The sequence below is a fragment of the Aphidius gifuensis genome, linkage group LG1, assembly GCF_014905175.1.
Source record: "Aphidius gifuensis isolate YNYX2018 linkage group LG1, ASM1490517v1, whole genome shotgun sequence".
Lineage (NCBI taxonomy): Eukaryota > Metazoa > Arthropoda > Insecta > Hymenoptera > Braconidae > Aphidius > Aphidius gifuensis.
The window spans coordinates 215,865-232,291 of NC_057788.1; the positions used below are offsets into that span (position 1 = coordinate 215,865).

Consider the following 16,427-nt stretch of genomic DNA (forward strand, 5'->3'; position numbering starts at 1 on the left):
CTATTTTATCAATTTAAAAAAAAAATATTTTCATCATTATTATTTATATATTTAATATTTATTTTTTTTTTATTTACCTTTGATGACTAGTCAGCTGATAAATTGCGTCACAAATTTACAATTTTTATCAACACAAACAAGTGTTAATTACATCATTGATCCAACATGTTTAACATTTTCTAATTGTTATTATTTTGTTTTTATTTATTTACCTATTTATATGTCAATTTTATTTGACAATTTAATTGTTATGTTTCAAACTGTCAATTGTCATTTGTCAAGTCAGTATTATTATGACAATATTTAAGATTTTAAGACAAGTTTTGAGGTTATGATTGTGTATGTTGGTAAATATAGATGTTGCAAAATGATATAATAAAACTACATGAACAAGTTGTGGTGTGATCTCGTGTTGTTTAAAACACACAAGACAATTCTGGCTTGGTATATAAAAAATATATATAAAAAATATAGGTGTCTTATTGACTACACTTGTGGCGCAAGCGCTAAACAATATTTTCTCTTATCTCACTTGAACTTTCAATACTTTTTTTTTTTTTTTCCAACTTTTTGGAGCAGCAGCAAAAGCAAGTAGCAACTGAGCTGCAGCCTAAGAACTATATGATATGAAATAATGTCTCTGTTAATTTAAAATTATGATATGAGCTACTAATTAAGATCTTCCATTAATTTAAAACAAAAAAAAAAAAAAAATTATGCAATTTGTTTTAGTTGATATTTCGTAAAGTTGCTGATGTTAGAAGAGAAAAAGAACTTGCTGAAAGAAGAAAAAATGAACCACAATTAGATCAAACACAGGATCATCTTGTTAGAAAAATATTTTCAAGGTAAATATGTTATCTAAATTAATCTATATATATATAAATATTAACAACGCGAATAAATAATATTTTAATTGTTTTAAATTAATAATTTTTGTGTATATAGTTATATACATTGAAAAGTTTCGTAATTCATTTGATAAATATATTAGGATTTTTTTAAATAAATAAAAAAAAGGTAAAATTTTGATTGATGTGTTATGCGAATGTTGATCACGTGATTGGCTGGGTATGCCCAAATAAGGTTCAAGACAGACGGGGATTCACAAATTGGTTCACCAAAGTCAATTGCCGATTGTCATCAATCACAGGATTCGGATGAAGAACTCACAGTCAATGTTCTACCACCCTGGCCAAGTTTTAGGCAATTTCATTTATTACGTATTTATTTTATTAACTACATAATTATTTATTTATTCATTCATTTATTTATTTATTTATTTATTTATTGCTACGTATATATTTTTTACCTTATGAATATTATTGATTTTATTATTATAATAATTATATTTTTTTAATTTAATCAATCATCAGAATTTGTGCAACAAATGTATTATTCCCATTGACGTGTATATTTAATTTAATTAATTAAATTACATTTATATGTATATGAATATGTATATTATTATTATTTTTCTTAAAATAAAATATTTCAATTTCGTAATAAATTAAAATCAAATTATTTTTATTTGTTATTATTTTTTTGTAATTAAAATATAAAACAAAAATTAATTGATTTAATTTATATGATTGCTTTATTTTAAATCATTATTTGTTATTATTAATACGATCCTTGAAATAATTCGAAACAAATTAAAATTAAACTGACGAAATAATTTATTTTAAATTATTCTATTTTAATTATTTCGAAATATTTTTTATTTCATTAATTAGGATTAAATAATTTATTTTTATATGAATGCTAGAGTGCTGTAAATTATATACTATGCCTTTAGAGGATTATGCGCATATTTTTTATCTCAATTTAAATTTTTTATTTTAATATTTATTTAATATCTTGAGATGACAAAAACAAAAAAAATATTCTTTTTGGTATAAATAGCTTAATGGAAGCTGGTTGACAATATCAGATACTACTTTTGGTGAATTTTTTTATTTTAATTTACTTTTTATTTATTATTAACAGTTGGCTCGATAAAAAAAAAAAAGTTGTTTTTCATTTATCAATATATAAAACCTTTCTTTTCCAATAGTTTATAAAATATATATATTTTATTTCATTTCAAATAAAATGCCAAAAAGAAAATTACATAGAGCGAATATTGCAAATAAATATTATATATTACTACTCACTTATTTACTACACTATATCTGCTGTATATCTATTTAACTATCGCTCTATATTCTATAATCTTATTCACAAATTTTCTATGTATATCTATTTTCTATTGCGGATAATGTAACCCGTAAATTATTTGGAAATAATTAAGTCTAAGCTTTATATATATTCACTATATCAATTTTCAATTTTCAAAAAAGATAATTAATTATTTTTAAAAACAATTTGGGGATGCATGTAATCATATACACACTCTAGGATTCAATTTTAATAAATTTCTGTCACCTTGTAATAAAAAACATTTAATTTTTTATTTTCTAAATTTAATTTTTTTTCATTAATTATGAAATTAAAACAATTAAAATTTATTATTACTATATTACAAAAGAAAAAAACAATAAAACATTAATTATCGTCGTTGAAATTGTGAATAATTTTAATTAAAAATTTTTTCATCAATTGTCTTTTTATTTTTCTTTTTAATATATTTTAAAATCTTTTTGTCATATTTTCTTGCAAAAAAAAATTCTGGACTTTTTAATATTAATAATAAAATTAACAGATACAGTACAATGCAATTATATGGTGTAAAAAAATAATTCACATTTCAATGATGATAATTTGGTATCGCAATTTTATATATCACAACAATATTTATATATATATATATTAAAATTTCCTGTAGGCACACCAAAGTAGGTTGCTCGTGAACACCGCTGGAGCTGTACCCCTTAATAGCCTTTTGTAGAAAATTTTTACATAATAAAATTTTATATCTGAAATATATTTATCAACAAATCCATAATATACTAAAACTGCAATCATGTTTCAAATAAAGTTTATTAAATATTTTTTTTTTTTTCATTCTTTTTCATTTCTCTTCTTGATAAAGAATAGATTGTAATTATTTTTTAAATTCAATAGAAGTTAAATTAAAAAAGAAAAATTAATCCATGTAAAATTTATTATCTGGTCTATTTTTTTTTGTTCTTTTGTACTTGATGTATTGTTCTTTTGTTGAGAGAAAAAAGAAATGAAAAAAAAAAAAAAAAAATGTTAATAACACTGGATTTGATTATAATCCATGAATATAAAATTATTTATTTAATTTAAAGAAAAAAAAATATAAATGATTCAACAGATTTCGAAGGGAGAGACATGGAGCAGATGTAGAAAAAGGAGAAAATAAAGATGTCAAAGATGGTGAGAGCTTGCACTCAAGTAGAAAATTATCGATCATTGAAAGTGATTCAACTCGTCCTCGTCCAAGTAAATGGGGTCGACTTTTAGGTAAAAAAAAATTCCATAAATTATGATAAAATAAAAGTAAATTATTAATATCTATATAAATATATTTTTTGTACTTTGAATAGGAAGTTCAAGTTTAGATTCAGGAAGTGAAGGTGGCACAACAACTGACACATTTAAACGAACATTAAGTACACGTGATTCACGTCCAGGTTCAAGTGCAAGTACAAATAAAGTATTTCCAAAATTATCAAAGCTTGGTGGAACAATTGAAGAGCCAATTGACATTAATATTAATAATAATAATAATAATGAAACAACAAAAGATTCACAATTACCAACAACAACGACAACAACAACAATAATACCAACATTACAAATTGAATCAAAACAATTATCATTGAGACGTCTTGAAAGTTATGATGGTGGTTTAATAACAACACAACCAAATCATGATCGTGAAATACTTGCTGCTGTACTTGAAGTTAAAGTTGATTTAAAACTTGAAGTACAAAGAGTTAATCAACGACTTGCTAAACTTGAAGATATGCTTGAAATAATTATGAATAGATTACCACCACCACCACCATCAACATCATCTTTATCACCAAATAGTCTTGAAGCATCACAAAATCGTAATAATGATGCTGGTACACAGACACCACCATTATTACCAGAACAAAAATTACCAATACTCAGTGATTCACCATCACATCGTCTACAAATTAAAGAACTTTTACCACATCATCATCATCATCATCATCACCATCATCATCATCAACAACAACCACAACAGCAACAACAAGAACAACAACAAACAGATAAATCTAAAGATTCAGAAAGACTGACTGGTGGTGGTGGTGGTGGTGGTGATAGTGCAAGTGGTAGTGGTGATTTTAAATCATCAAGAGATATTGGAAAAGAACTTATTGAACGTTTATCACATGCATCAACATCTAGGGATGAACAATCATCATCATCATCACTTGGTCCATTAATATTAAGAAAAAGAAGAAGTAAATCAAGAAATAAAGGTGTTGCACCATTGGCACCATTAGCAACACAACCAATTAGTCCAATTGAAGCAACTGAAACAACACAAATGCTTGATTGTGAAGAACGTGATAATAGTACTAGTGATAAAAGTGATAAAAATGATAGAGAATACAAAAAACCACCACCAAGACCTAGAGACTATTTGTGAAAATTTATTAAATATGCTTTAAATGGTGCTTCAAACAATTAAACATTTATTTTAAAATTATTATCAAATTATTATATAAATATTTTTAAACAAACAATCAACTAAAGTTTATATATTTTTAGCTGTGTCTGTGAATGATTATTATCATTTTTTTTTTTCATAGAATTTAAAGCTATATTATTTGTTGAATTGAAAAAAAAAAGTTTAAACATTTTAAAATGCAATTTTTACAATTAAATTTGTTTATTTAATTTTTTTTTTTTTTTTAAGGAAGCAATATATATATGAACGAATGAATGAATTATTTTATTTTTTATTTTTTAGACATCGAAGTGAAAATAATGATTGAATGAATGTAATAAAAAATCTCGGCGCGAGAATAAGCGATTTTTATTTATAATTTATATTAATTTATCAATTTAATTTTTTTGTTTAATTTATTAAATAATCTAATCGTTTGTCCTAAAATTCGATTAATTTTTTATATGAAAAAAATGAAAAAACAAATGTCAAGTTAAAAAAATATAAATTATAAGAAAATAGAATTAATAAATTAATCGAATTTTGTGTGATTATAACGAAGCCAAACAGCAATACTAGTTGTATATAATATACATATTGTAATTATTAATGAGTATAAATTAACAAAGAGAAAAATAAAAAAGAAAAAAGTAAATAAATAATTAATAATAATTGTACATATAGTACATATATATTTAAATCTGTAAAAACAATCAGAGTATGAGTTTTTACGAGTTAAAATGCCTGATGAGAAAGCGCTAAAAATTTACTCATATATATAATAAATTAATATAATATAATATACATTCCTAAGAAAGCAACTAACGATAAAAAAAAAAATACAAATAGAGACAAGTGTGAGAACAGGAGCAAAAAAAGAAAATAAAAAATAAAAAATTCGTAAGCCTGAAATATATAAATTGTTGATAGAAAAAAAATTAATATATTGATAAATAAATTACTATCAGACATGTTAATATACAAATCAAAGAAAAAAAAAAAATTAATAAATAAATAAATTTGTTAATTAGGTTCTAGATGAAAATTTCATCAAAAAAAATTACATAATATATATTAAAAAATAAGAAACGACATAGCTGGCTCTATTCGTAGTAATAAAAATGCAATCCTATATTGCAAAAAAAGTTTAAATGCTGTTGATGCAAAATTGTCGGTTTTGCACGAGAATTTTAATTTTTTTCTTTTTTTTTTTGTGATATAAAAAAAAAAAAAAAACAACCAAGTGATTCTCGTAAACCGCCCTTAACGTGCAAGCTCGTTTAACTGCCTTCCTCTTTTATCACTAAACAATTGCTTCGTAAAAAAAAAAATAAAATAATTATATAATAAAACGATAATGTGCGAAACTCAAACAAAAAAAAAAAAAGTATAATATTATTTTTGCATCGCTTTCTGGGGTATAGTTAATTAAACATAAATTAATTAATTAAAAAAAAAAAAACAAAAAAAAAGTGAGCATGCTGATGATGATAAAACGGGTCTAATAAAAAAAAAAAAAAATTGTAATTAAAATAAAAAAAAAACTAGACGATGGAAAATAATAATTTGATAATTTTTTCGAAGGGAGGGGTATGAAATTTAATAGCTATTATTATTTATGAAATTTGTCCATTTTTTAAAAAGTAACTTGGGCTGTGTGCTGCGAAATAATTCACAAAGTCCCTCGTCTTTGTTTTACTGATGGAAAAATTTCAAAAAAAAAAAAAGTAATTTTAAATAAGATACAAAAATAAAAACAAACAATGGACGAAATTATTATTATTATTTTTTTAGATCAGATGAATCCAGAGAATCACAATTTGCAGCAAAATAATACCTCTGCCTTCAAAAGTATCTAGATGCAAATACTTCTATAGTATTTGGCTTTCCAATGTGTATATTTACTATTTATACAAAATTAATTTTAAATGCTTATGTACGTTTATCGTAACATAAAAAAAAAAATGAAGAAAATAATAACACTATTAATTAAACAAAGTAATAATTATTTTTCAAATTTATTATTCATCAGAACAAACAAAAAATAATTCAGATTTTTTTTCTTTTAAATAATTTCAAATAAATTTGATGATTATTTTTATAAATTTTTTTCCATAAAATGAATAAATTGCAAGCAGGTATATCAACTTGTAAGCAGGTATAGTAAAAACGTTTTTTTTTTTTTTTTAATTTTTCAATATATTATTTTTTACAAAAAGAAAATTAAATTTTGAAAAAGTTAGCAATTCACTATTGCAACAATTAATAAAGACTAAAATTCAGAGAAATATTTTCACAAGGTTTTTAAGGTGAAATTTTTTAACGGTAAATTCAGCTCCCAATACCATGGGGTGCCATGGGACTGAATTTACCTAGGACCGTGACCAGGTAACATGCAAAGAATAAAGGATATCCAAATGTCGGAAAACAATGGCCCAGGGGGTAGCCATAGGATGCCCAATGCCACAAAACTGATTTTACCTTCGTCCTTTTTAGAACCATGCAATTCTTGAAATTTGAAAAAAAAAAAAAAAAAACTATGGTAAATGTTTCTTTTTAAAATGAAAGCATTAAATTAAAATAAATGAAAAATAAAAAAAGCAGTTGAAATACAATTTTTACATTATTAAAACATAAATTTATTAATCACAATGTGGAAAAAATACAATACACAATTCAAATATTATATGAAAAATGAAAAATATTAATTAGCAGGTTGTTCATAAACTGGTGCACGTTTTTCTTGATCATCAACGTTTACATTTGTTGAGGATTTTTCAGTTTCAGGGTTGGTGTATGGGCTGAAAGCAGCAAAGTATTTTGTGAATACCTTGTCAAATTGGGCTTCAACGCTTTTGTCAACATTGAAATATGGAGTGCTCAATGTACAGAATGGAGTCAAATAACAAACACCACTTGTTATAACAAAACTGAGTGCAACTGCTGCAATTGTCCAGTATGAATTGTCGAATATATTTCTAGCAACTTGCAATGCAAAACGTGGAACTGGACCAAGAGCTGTTGCTACTTTTGATATCCAAGAATTTTCACCAGTTGAGAAAATTTGTGAATAAAAACTTGGTTCTGCAGTTGGACGAACATTCATTATTCTACCTTCAGGATCAACCGTACCTGGTGTCTTCATTGCATCACTTGCGATTGGTACATCACCAAGTGGAGTTGATTGTACGGATGATGTGTCAATTGCAACACCAAATACAGCAACAGCCAAACTCATCACAATCAATAATCGGAGCATCTTGATTTTTCTAGATAAACCAAACAAATAAATAAATTTAAATTAAATATTTAATGATATTTAAAATATACTCAAGTTTCTTATTTTAACTATTTTATATTTAAATGTGGCTTAAACTACCACCTGGAGATAATCCAATACAAACATGACCTGCAGTGAAAAATGCCAAATTTTATCTGCAAGTCATAGCAAATATACAAGTGCGAAAAATAAAAATTAATAAAATTAATATATGAATTTTTCAGGATCGTTTTTTTTTTTTTTTTTTTTTATTAATCCACATGAGTATCATGTGGTCAACGAATTAAAATAATGGCGCCATTGGCTGTCACACATGACCGAATTTAAATTCATAATTGTAACACTTGTATATTTATTGTATATTGCACACTGATATAAATTTTTTAACGGCAACTAAATATATATATCAAGTGGACAAATGATAAAAAAATATGCTAGTTTCCTTGAATTTAATTTTATCAATTTATATCAAACACAATATAAAATGCAATACACAATTTATTATTTAGCTACACAATTTTATAACGTGATTGGATAATAATTTAGTATTGGTAATGATTTTATTCAATTTAAATTAGATTAATTAGTCGATGTATTTACTAAATAAAAAAAAAAATTAAAAAAAAAGTTGCAATTGTAGAAGCTTGGCTTGACCAGGTTTCTCAGAATTGACAGGTTTTCTCGAGGGCTTAGATATTTTTCTATTCACTATTATCACTACTTTAAATTCACTTGTTTTTTTCTGATTAAAAAAAATTATATTAAATAAATATTATTATTTATTTTATTGTATTTTAGTTTATTATAATTTTAATATTCTGTAATTACCTTTAGCACAAAAACTCAACAGGTTTTCAAAAGTGAGTAGAGCAGTGAGAAATGATGTGACTCAGGTCAGTGCTGATGGTGTAAAAGATCGATCGCTTGCAAGGGTTCCTCGATCCCTCGATCCTTGCAAATCCTTGCTAATCGTCGTTCTTGGTCTAGCCTGAAGGTAGCGCCAGCTTGTTAATTGGTCAACCATTTGGGCTACCCTTATTATTAATATTTAAAATTATTTATAATATTAAATTTATGCTAATCATGGTATCAAAAGGTTCGCAATAATATTTATAATCCTCTGGTACTATTTGTTTTCATAATATTATTAATTTTACGACCCTTAATTTCGCGGCTTATTGCAATTCGTGGTAATTCGCGAGTGCGCGCGTCAACCCACTAAAAAAAAAAAAAATAGGCAAGGATCAAGGTTCCCTAGATGACTAGTTATTTTATGTTGTATATGTAACAATAGATTTTTTTTTAAATCAACAAACAATAGACGAAGCTATTCTTATTATTTTTTTAGACCAGATGAATCTCAATTTACAGCGAAATAGCACTTCTCTGCCTTCAAAAATATCTAGATGCAAATACTTTTAGTATTTAGCATTTCCAATGTGCAGTATACATTTACTATTTATACAAAATTAATTTTAAATACTTATGTACGTTTATCGTAAAATGAATAAAAACATATGAAAAAATTTATAATTATTTTAAAAATTTATTATTCATCAAAATGAGAAAAAAGAAATAATAATTAGGATAACATAATCTTCATTGAGATTAAAGCCTCTTTTTTAAAATAAAATTTCAAATTAATTTGATGATTATTTTTTATACATTTTTTTCCATAAGATGAATATAATATCCAGGTACTTCAACTTCTTCAAGTGGCTTAAAATCAGCATATATACTGTGTTTAGCTTGTTTATCAAATACCGAATCAAGAAGATCAGTAAATACACTCAATAAATGTGGATAATATGACAATCTAAAATAACTTTCAACTTCTGGTACATCACTTTCTGGATTTTCTCTGACAAAATAATCAAGAAAAACCATTTCAGCTTTTCCATTTAATGTTAAAACACCAGTTTTAATATCAGTTATATGACGACTCTAAAAAATAAAAAATAAATATTGATTTATATTTGTCCTTTGATAATAATGATAAATAAAATTTAGACATACATTGTAGTAGAGTGATTTTGCTGGTGCTTTACCACCCTTAATCATGTGATCATAATTTCTGTGATCAATAAGAAGAAGACCACCTGGTTTAACACAAGCTTCAAAGTTAATTAAAGCATATTTTTGTTCTCTTTGATCACCAAAATTATCAGGCATATGAGCAAAACTATTGCCAAGGCATATTACAGCATCAAAACCATCACCAATCATATGTCCAATATCATCAGTAAGTGTCATCCAATTTGCCTCTTCAATAACTTTAATAACAAAAATAATAATTATATATAAAAACTCGTGACACACTTTAAATGCTGATAAGAATTATATCATAATAATAATAATAGTGATAATAAATACTTACTCCAATTATCAAATTGAGATTCATGACGACGTTCCCAACGTGATTTAAGTGCATATTTGAGCATTTTATCAGATGCATCAACACTAACAACATCAAAACCTTCTTCAAGTAACATTATTGAATCAACACCAGTACCACATGCAACATCAAGAATTCTTTTACATCCTTTTTTTTGTAACATACCAACTAAAAAATCTTTATATTTTTGGGTACGTTCTTTTTTATCACCAATACATAGACCCCATACTTTTGCTGCTTTTCCATCAGCATATTGATCTTTAATACCTTCAGCAGCTGCTCCAAATGAACGTGTTACAAATACATCTTTATTTAATTTTGTATCTGTCATTTTTATTTTTATTTTTTTTATTATCTATTTCTATTTAACGTCACACCCTTGTTGTTATTACAAGAATAATTATTAAACTGTCTCTTGTTAATGAAGAGACTTTGTATTTATACAAGTGATGATTATAATTTTGATTAATTGATATCTCAATTCTCCTCTCTCTCTCAATGCTAAATGATAATCATGATGAAACACTTTTCTTAATGACAACATTATTTTATATTATGATTGGCTCAAGTTATCATGTATATTACGTAAAATTTATTTTATCATTTTGCTTTGCTTCTCTAGAATATAATAAATGATAATATTATTTTTTTATTTTTAAATTATAATTATACTGTAAATGATAAAAATAAATTAAATTATTTTTCTTGAATATATTTGTAAGTAAAATAATAGTCAAGATAGTTGGCAGTTGTATTTATTTATTTTTCCTCTTTTTAAATTATATTGATATAAAATAAAAAATAATGATGTTTATGCAATATTGTGGCCTGTAAACAAGTGTCTTCGAAATATCATATCATATCAACAAAAAAATGATATTATTTTCTTTTAAAAAATACATATTTTTAATTAATTTTTAATGATGATAATTTTGACGCAATCAGTATGAGCTTGCTTATTTTTTTTTAATTGGTCAATATATTATTTTTTACATTGAAAGAATTAAATTTATTGAAAAAATTATTAATTCAACTGCAACAATTTAAATTTTTAAGTACATTTGTTTTCTTTATTTTTTTTTCTATAAAGAAATAATTATTGATTGTTATGAAAAGAGCCTGAAATTAATTTAACAATATTTTTCACTTTACAAATAGTTATTTAATGAAAAAAACAAAAAAATTATTTTTAAATTGGCTGGTTAATTATTTTTTATGAAAGTCAAGTAGTCATAGAAAAAAAAAATTAATTTGAAAAATTACAATAGAAATTTGTAAGTATTCGTTTTTTTTTTATATAAACAAAATAGGCCATAAATGCTATTTGTTTATCAACATGAATCATCAAATTAATAAATTATTTTATTAAATTTTTTTTTTCTAATTATTATAGCTATTTTTGTCTCTATAAAAAAGTGAAATAGAAAAAAAATTACTTTAGTTATTAAATTCATTCTTAACGATTAATCCAATAGCTAATTGAAAAAATTAATAATTATTAATACTAAAATTGGCAATGATTATGGAAATTTTTCAAGTATTTTATCATTAATAATTATTTTCAAGTGAAATTTAGCTGTAAAAAGATAATTATTGTTAAATTTATATTTCAATAAAGAATTTAAATTAAATTATCCAGATGGATTCTTAAAACTATATCACTCGTGTTTATTTCTTTTTCAACTATTTTTTATTATTATTTTCCTTTTTTTTTTTTTTTGACACCAAAACATGATTTTTTTTTTATTTAAATTGTTTATTACTTTTTAATTATTTAAATGAATTTATTTATTTAAAAAAAAATGTGTGTCTCCACTTGATTCTCTTCTTGAAAATATTATTTTCATACATCTTTTAAATCATCAGGAATTTCACTCTTGGGATGTTTATTTTCAAAATGTTGCTTGTAAGTTTTTGGATCTGGCATTTGTGCCTAAAAATAATATAAACAAATAAAATAAATAATTGTTTTAATTGTCATAATTAATAAAATCTTACTTTGCAAATAACACAAGCATGTACAAGAGCTTTTTGAGCAGCTTTTTTCTGTTCATTAGCACTGTGCCCAGCAGCTTTTTTCAATTTAGCTGCTTTTTCAGCAGCTTTTGCCTGTGACTGAATTTTTTGATGTCCTCTGGCCATGTTGTCAAGTTCTAAATAACATGTCAAGTTAGTTTATCATTGTACAATAGACACACACACATAAATATTTTAATTGTTTATAACAAATATTTAATGGTTGTTGGTCAAATGAAATAAACATGTCTGGAGATATCACCAGTTGTTAAATTTCATTCCTAACCACAAAAATTAATATGGATTATTGAATTACTAGCTCCATTAATTAACAAACACATTTACCTACATCAATCACATTTCATTAATTGATAAATTATTTGCTCAAAAAAAAATATAAATGTTGTGTTTGCAATAATTATGATTAATTATTTAGAAAGTTATTGAGTAATAATAATAATATTAGCTGTATAAAAAATAGAAAAAAAAACTTACGTTTTAATAATAATAATTAAACAAACTTTGCCAATGAATTGTTGGTCAAGTTGATGGATCTAATATAGCTAATATACTCGAGCTCCGATTTTGACCAAGAACAAAATCCCTTGATGTTTATTTATATGGGAAATCGGTAATAATTGGAGAAAATCGGAGCACCGAAAATTTTCTTTAATTTTGTGCACGTTTTTTATGTTCTGTTTGGCGTTTTTTTTTTTTTTCTCGTTTTTTTTTTTTTTTACACACTTGCTGGCTGAGAGAGGGCGCATGTGTCAGTTGTTATTTTTTGGCGGATATTTTTAATTATTATTTTATTATTTCAAGGCCATAAATAAGGTGATCATCAAGAAATAATTATTATTTTGTTTTTTGATATTTTAATAATGATGACATGATTTACATTTGCTAAATGACTTTTGAAGATCATAGTTGACTTTGAGTCAAATATGAAGTTGATAATTTTATTTATTGGCTGTGTCGGGTAGGAATATTTATTTATTTATTTAATTTATATTGTAACAATATATGTTTTACCTTTTATTTATTCAGCATTGTTTGGGCTAGTTCAATGAGTAATTTGAGTGAAGAAATTGAAGATAAAATTAACCAGATCAATTTAAAATTCGAGAAAATTGACAAAAAAATTGAGGGAAATGCCAAAAGAATTAATGAAAAAATCAACAAAATGCAGGATAAAATTGAAAAAAAAATCAACAATACGTGTGACAAAAAAAATCGTTCGAGAAATTTAATTTGTCTACTTGAAAAACGTAAGTACATAAATGTTAATAATTAATTAACAAATAATAATATATTTTTTTAATAGCATTTGAGCTGGGAAGTATTGGCAAAGGATGTCTCCCCGAAGAATTTCGCAAAAACAAATTACGCAATATTTCTAAAAAAATATCAAAAGAATATTACACATCTCCAAATGCCAATTTATCAGTTGTCTGTGATACTGGATCCAATGGTAAATTGATTCTTCATTTTTGTCGTAATCAAATTGTCAACAATAGCCAGTATCATTACCAAGGATTTTTTGATCTCTCCTCTAATTTCGAAAACCATGAAATTTGTCAAATTATTATCAATAATTAAATATAATTAAATTTTTAATTAATCCAAGATGGCTGGTGATGTCGGTAAAAAAGTTTTCAACTTGTGACTTTTTTAAATAACCACCCGTGTCGCATGGTACATTTTTTTTCTCTTAATTTCGCTGAATTTCGCAATATTAATTGAACACTCTGTCAAAAAAAAAATAAAGCAAAAAAAATCGACAACAATAATTGTATTTTTTTTAAATGTTTTATATAAATAAATTTTAACAAAGTGTAATTTTATTTAACAGAATAATTATAATTTTATAAATCGAAATAAAAAATGATAAATGTTTAAAAGTTTTATAAAGTGTTAATAATAATAGTTGAATGAAAAATTTCTAACCTTTAAAATATAAATATATTGATAAAATGAATGTTTCATCATCATCAACAACAACACCAGGCATGAATCCTGGTGGTGTATTAAATCACAATACAGATGGATTTATAAGTACTCCAATGGAAACATCATCGACTCTTGATCCAATGAGTACAAAACGTCGAAGGTATATTTAAAAATAAATACAAAACATAAACAAAATAATAATAATAATAATAATTATGTGATTATAATTTTTTAGCTCATCACGTACAATAAAACGTCGTAAATTTGATGATGAACTTGTTGAGACAACATTTAATCTTCAATCACCAACAACAAGTGGTAAATCAAATGCAAAATCACGTACAGTATCAATGTCAACTGGTCAAGTTGTTGAATCATTATTACCTCCTCCACCACCACCACCACCACTGCAACTACCATCATCATCATCATCATCATCAATAACACAACAAATGTCAACACCAATTGGATCATCATTAATACCACAAGCAGAAAAAATAAATAAACGTCCAAGTAGACCAAGTGGATCAACAAATGCTGGACGTAAAAATAAAAAAAATAAAAATCATACAAATTCAGTAAATGCAACAAAAGATTTAGGCAGATGGAAACCAACAGATGATCTTGCATTAATAACTGGTGTACAACAAACAAATGATTTACGTATGGTACATCGTGGTACAAAATTTTCATGTAGATTTACATTACAAGAAATACAACAAAGATGGTATGCTTTATTGTATGATAGTAATGTATCACGTGTTGCTGTACAAGCTATGAGAAATCTTCATCCAGAATTAATAACAAGTGTACAATCACGTACACTATATAGTAAAGCTGAAGAAGATTTATTAGGTACAATTAAATCAACAACACCACCATCACCAACACAAGAAACATTTCAAAAATTATTAGAAACAAATGCACAAATTTTTTATCCAGCAAGAACAGCCAAGGCATTAATGGCACATTGGCAATTAATGAAACAATATCATTTATTACCTGATCAAACAGTACAAGCATTACCACGTGGTGATGCATTTTTAAATTTTTCTGATGCTGAAGATGTACTAAATGATGCTGAATTAACTGAGCCAAAAGATGAAATAATTGATGCTGAATTAACAATGGCTGATAGAAAAAATAAACGTGAAATACGTACATTAGAAAATGAACTTGGTAGATGGCAAGTACTTGTTGATAGTGTTACTGGTGTTAATCCACCAGATTTTGATAATCAAACATTGGCAATATTAAGAGGTAGACTTGTCAGATATCTCATGAGATCTAGAGAAATAAGTGTTGGACGTACAACAAAAGATTATACTGTTGATGTTGATTTAACACTTGAAGGTCCAGCATGGAAAGTATCAAGACGACAAGGTACTATTAGACTTAAAAATAATGGTGATTTTTTTCTTTCATCTGAAGGAAAAAGACCAATATTTGTTGATAGTCGACCTATACTTGCTGGTAATAAAATGAAACTCAACAATAACAGTGTCATTGAGGTAAATATAAATATATTTTTCTCCTTGCTGAAACATCATTTTAATTTATTTAATTTTGTCTTTCAGGTTGCTGGACTTAGATTTATATTTTTAATAAACCTTGAGTTAATATCAGTTATTCGTCAAGAAGCAATTAAACTCAACTTAAATCCATAATAATTGATTTAATTATTTTTTTACAAATAAAAATGATCCAGGAATATTCACTGTAATTATTCATCATCATAATACTCGACCAAAGGGACAACAGCCATTCTTTTCATCATTTTAAAATAAATATTATCATTCAATGTTTATTCCAAGGATTGGAAAGTTTTTTAAAAAACCATTTGCACTTATTTATTTTTCAAATATAAAAAAAAAAACAAAATTTAAAAAAAAAATGTAAAATGTAAAATAATCTGGATAACTTTTTTTTTTTTTAGTATTATATATTAAATTAGAGATAATTTAAAAATAAAAATAAAGCTAAATATATTTAAATGTGTATTTTGTAAATTGCATTATTATTATTTTATTTATTAATTAATAAATAAAAAATATACACACAGATATTGTGAATGAGTGTGTGTTTGTTTGATCAAAAAAAAAGGGCGCTTTTTTTTTTTTTTTGTTGACTCTAACCTTCAAAATTTTTACATATTTTATTTTTTTTCTCCT

At 24.8% G+C, this 16,427-nt stretch overlaps 5 protein-coding genes across 5 annotated transcripts in view; 2 read left to right on the forward strand and 3 right to left on the reverse strand.

The window, feature by feature from the left end:
* The window catches only part of LOC122860623 (MTOR-associated protein MEAK7), a 2,603-nt gene extending 2,098 nt beyond the window's left edge, over positions 1–505 (reverse strand). Inside the window, exon 1 of the mRNA XM_044164518.1 lies at positions 78–505. The gene's annotated coding sequence lies outside the window, so the exon portion shown is untranslated. The remainder of the gene's footprint in view (positions 1–77) is intronic.
* The window catches only part of LOC122860625 (potassium voltage-gated channel protein eag), a 27,101-nt gene extending 20,488 nt beyond the window's left edge, over positions 1–6,613 (forward strand). Inside the window, 3 exon segments of the mRNA XM_044164519.1 lie at positions 733–848; positions 3,284–3,432; positions 3,516–6,613. Of these exon segments, the coding sequence (XP_044020454.1) occupies positions 733–848; positions 3,284–3,432; positions 3,516–4,594 (1,344 nt within the window). The 3' untranslated portion in view covers positions 4,595–6,613.
* Positions 6,614–9,520: 2,907 nt separating this feature from the next.
* On the reverse strand, positions 9,521–10,923 carry LOC122860626 (glycine N-methyltransferase). The gene is made up of 3 exons (XM_044164520.1): positions 10,273–10,923; positions 9,912–10,168; positions 9,521–9,839 (listed from the first exon to the last, which is right to left on the reverse strand). The coding sequence occupies exons 1-3, from the start codon at positions 10,619–10,621 to the stop codon at positions 9,555–9,557; spliced, it is 891 nt and encodes a 296-aa protein (XP_044020455.1). The 5' UTR covers positions 10,622–10,923; the 3' UTR covers positions 9,521–9,554.
* Positions 10,924–12,121: 1,198 nt separating this feature from the next.
* LOC122860628 (zinc finger protein 706-like) lies at positions 12,122–13,019 on the reverse strand. The gene is made up of 3 exons (XM_044164523.1): positions 12,802–13,019; positions 12,289–12,443; positions 12,122–12,223 (listed from the first exon to the last, which is right to left on the reverse strand). The coding sequence occupies exons 2-3, from the start codon at positions 12,430–12,432 to the stop codon at positions 12,134–12,136; spliced, it is 234 nt and encodes a 77-aa protein (XP_044020458.1). The 5' UTR covers positions 12,433–12,443; positions 12,802–13,019; the 3' UTR covers positions 12,122–12,133.
* Positions 13,020–13,202: 183 nt separating this feature from the next.
* LOC122860627 (microspherule protein 1) lies at positions 13,203–16,318 on the forward strand. The gene is made up of 5 exons (XM_044164521.1): positions 13,203–13,285; positions 13,354–13,574; positions 13,631–14,416; positions 14,492–15,767; positions 15,834–16,318. Exons 3-5 carry the CDS (start codon positions 14,280–14,282, stop codon positions 15,921–15,923), a joined length of 1,503 nt encoding a protein of 500 aa, XP_044020456.1. The 5' UTR covers positions 13,203–13,285; positions 13,354–13,574; positions 13,631–14,279; the 3' UTR covers positions 15,924–16,318.
* The last annotated feature ends 109 nt before the right edge of the window (positions 16,319–16,427 follow it).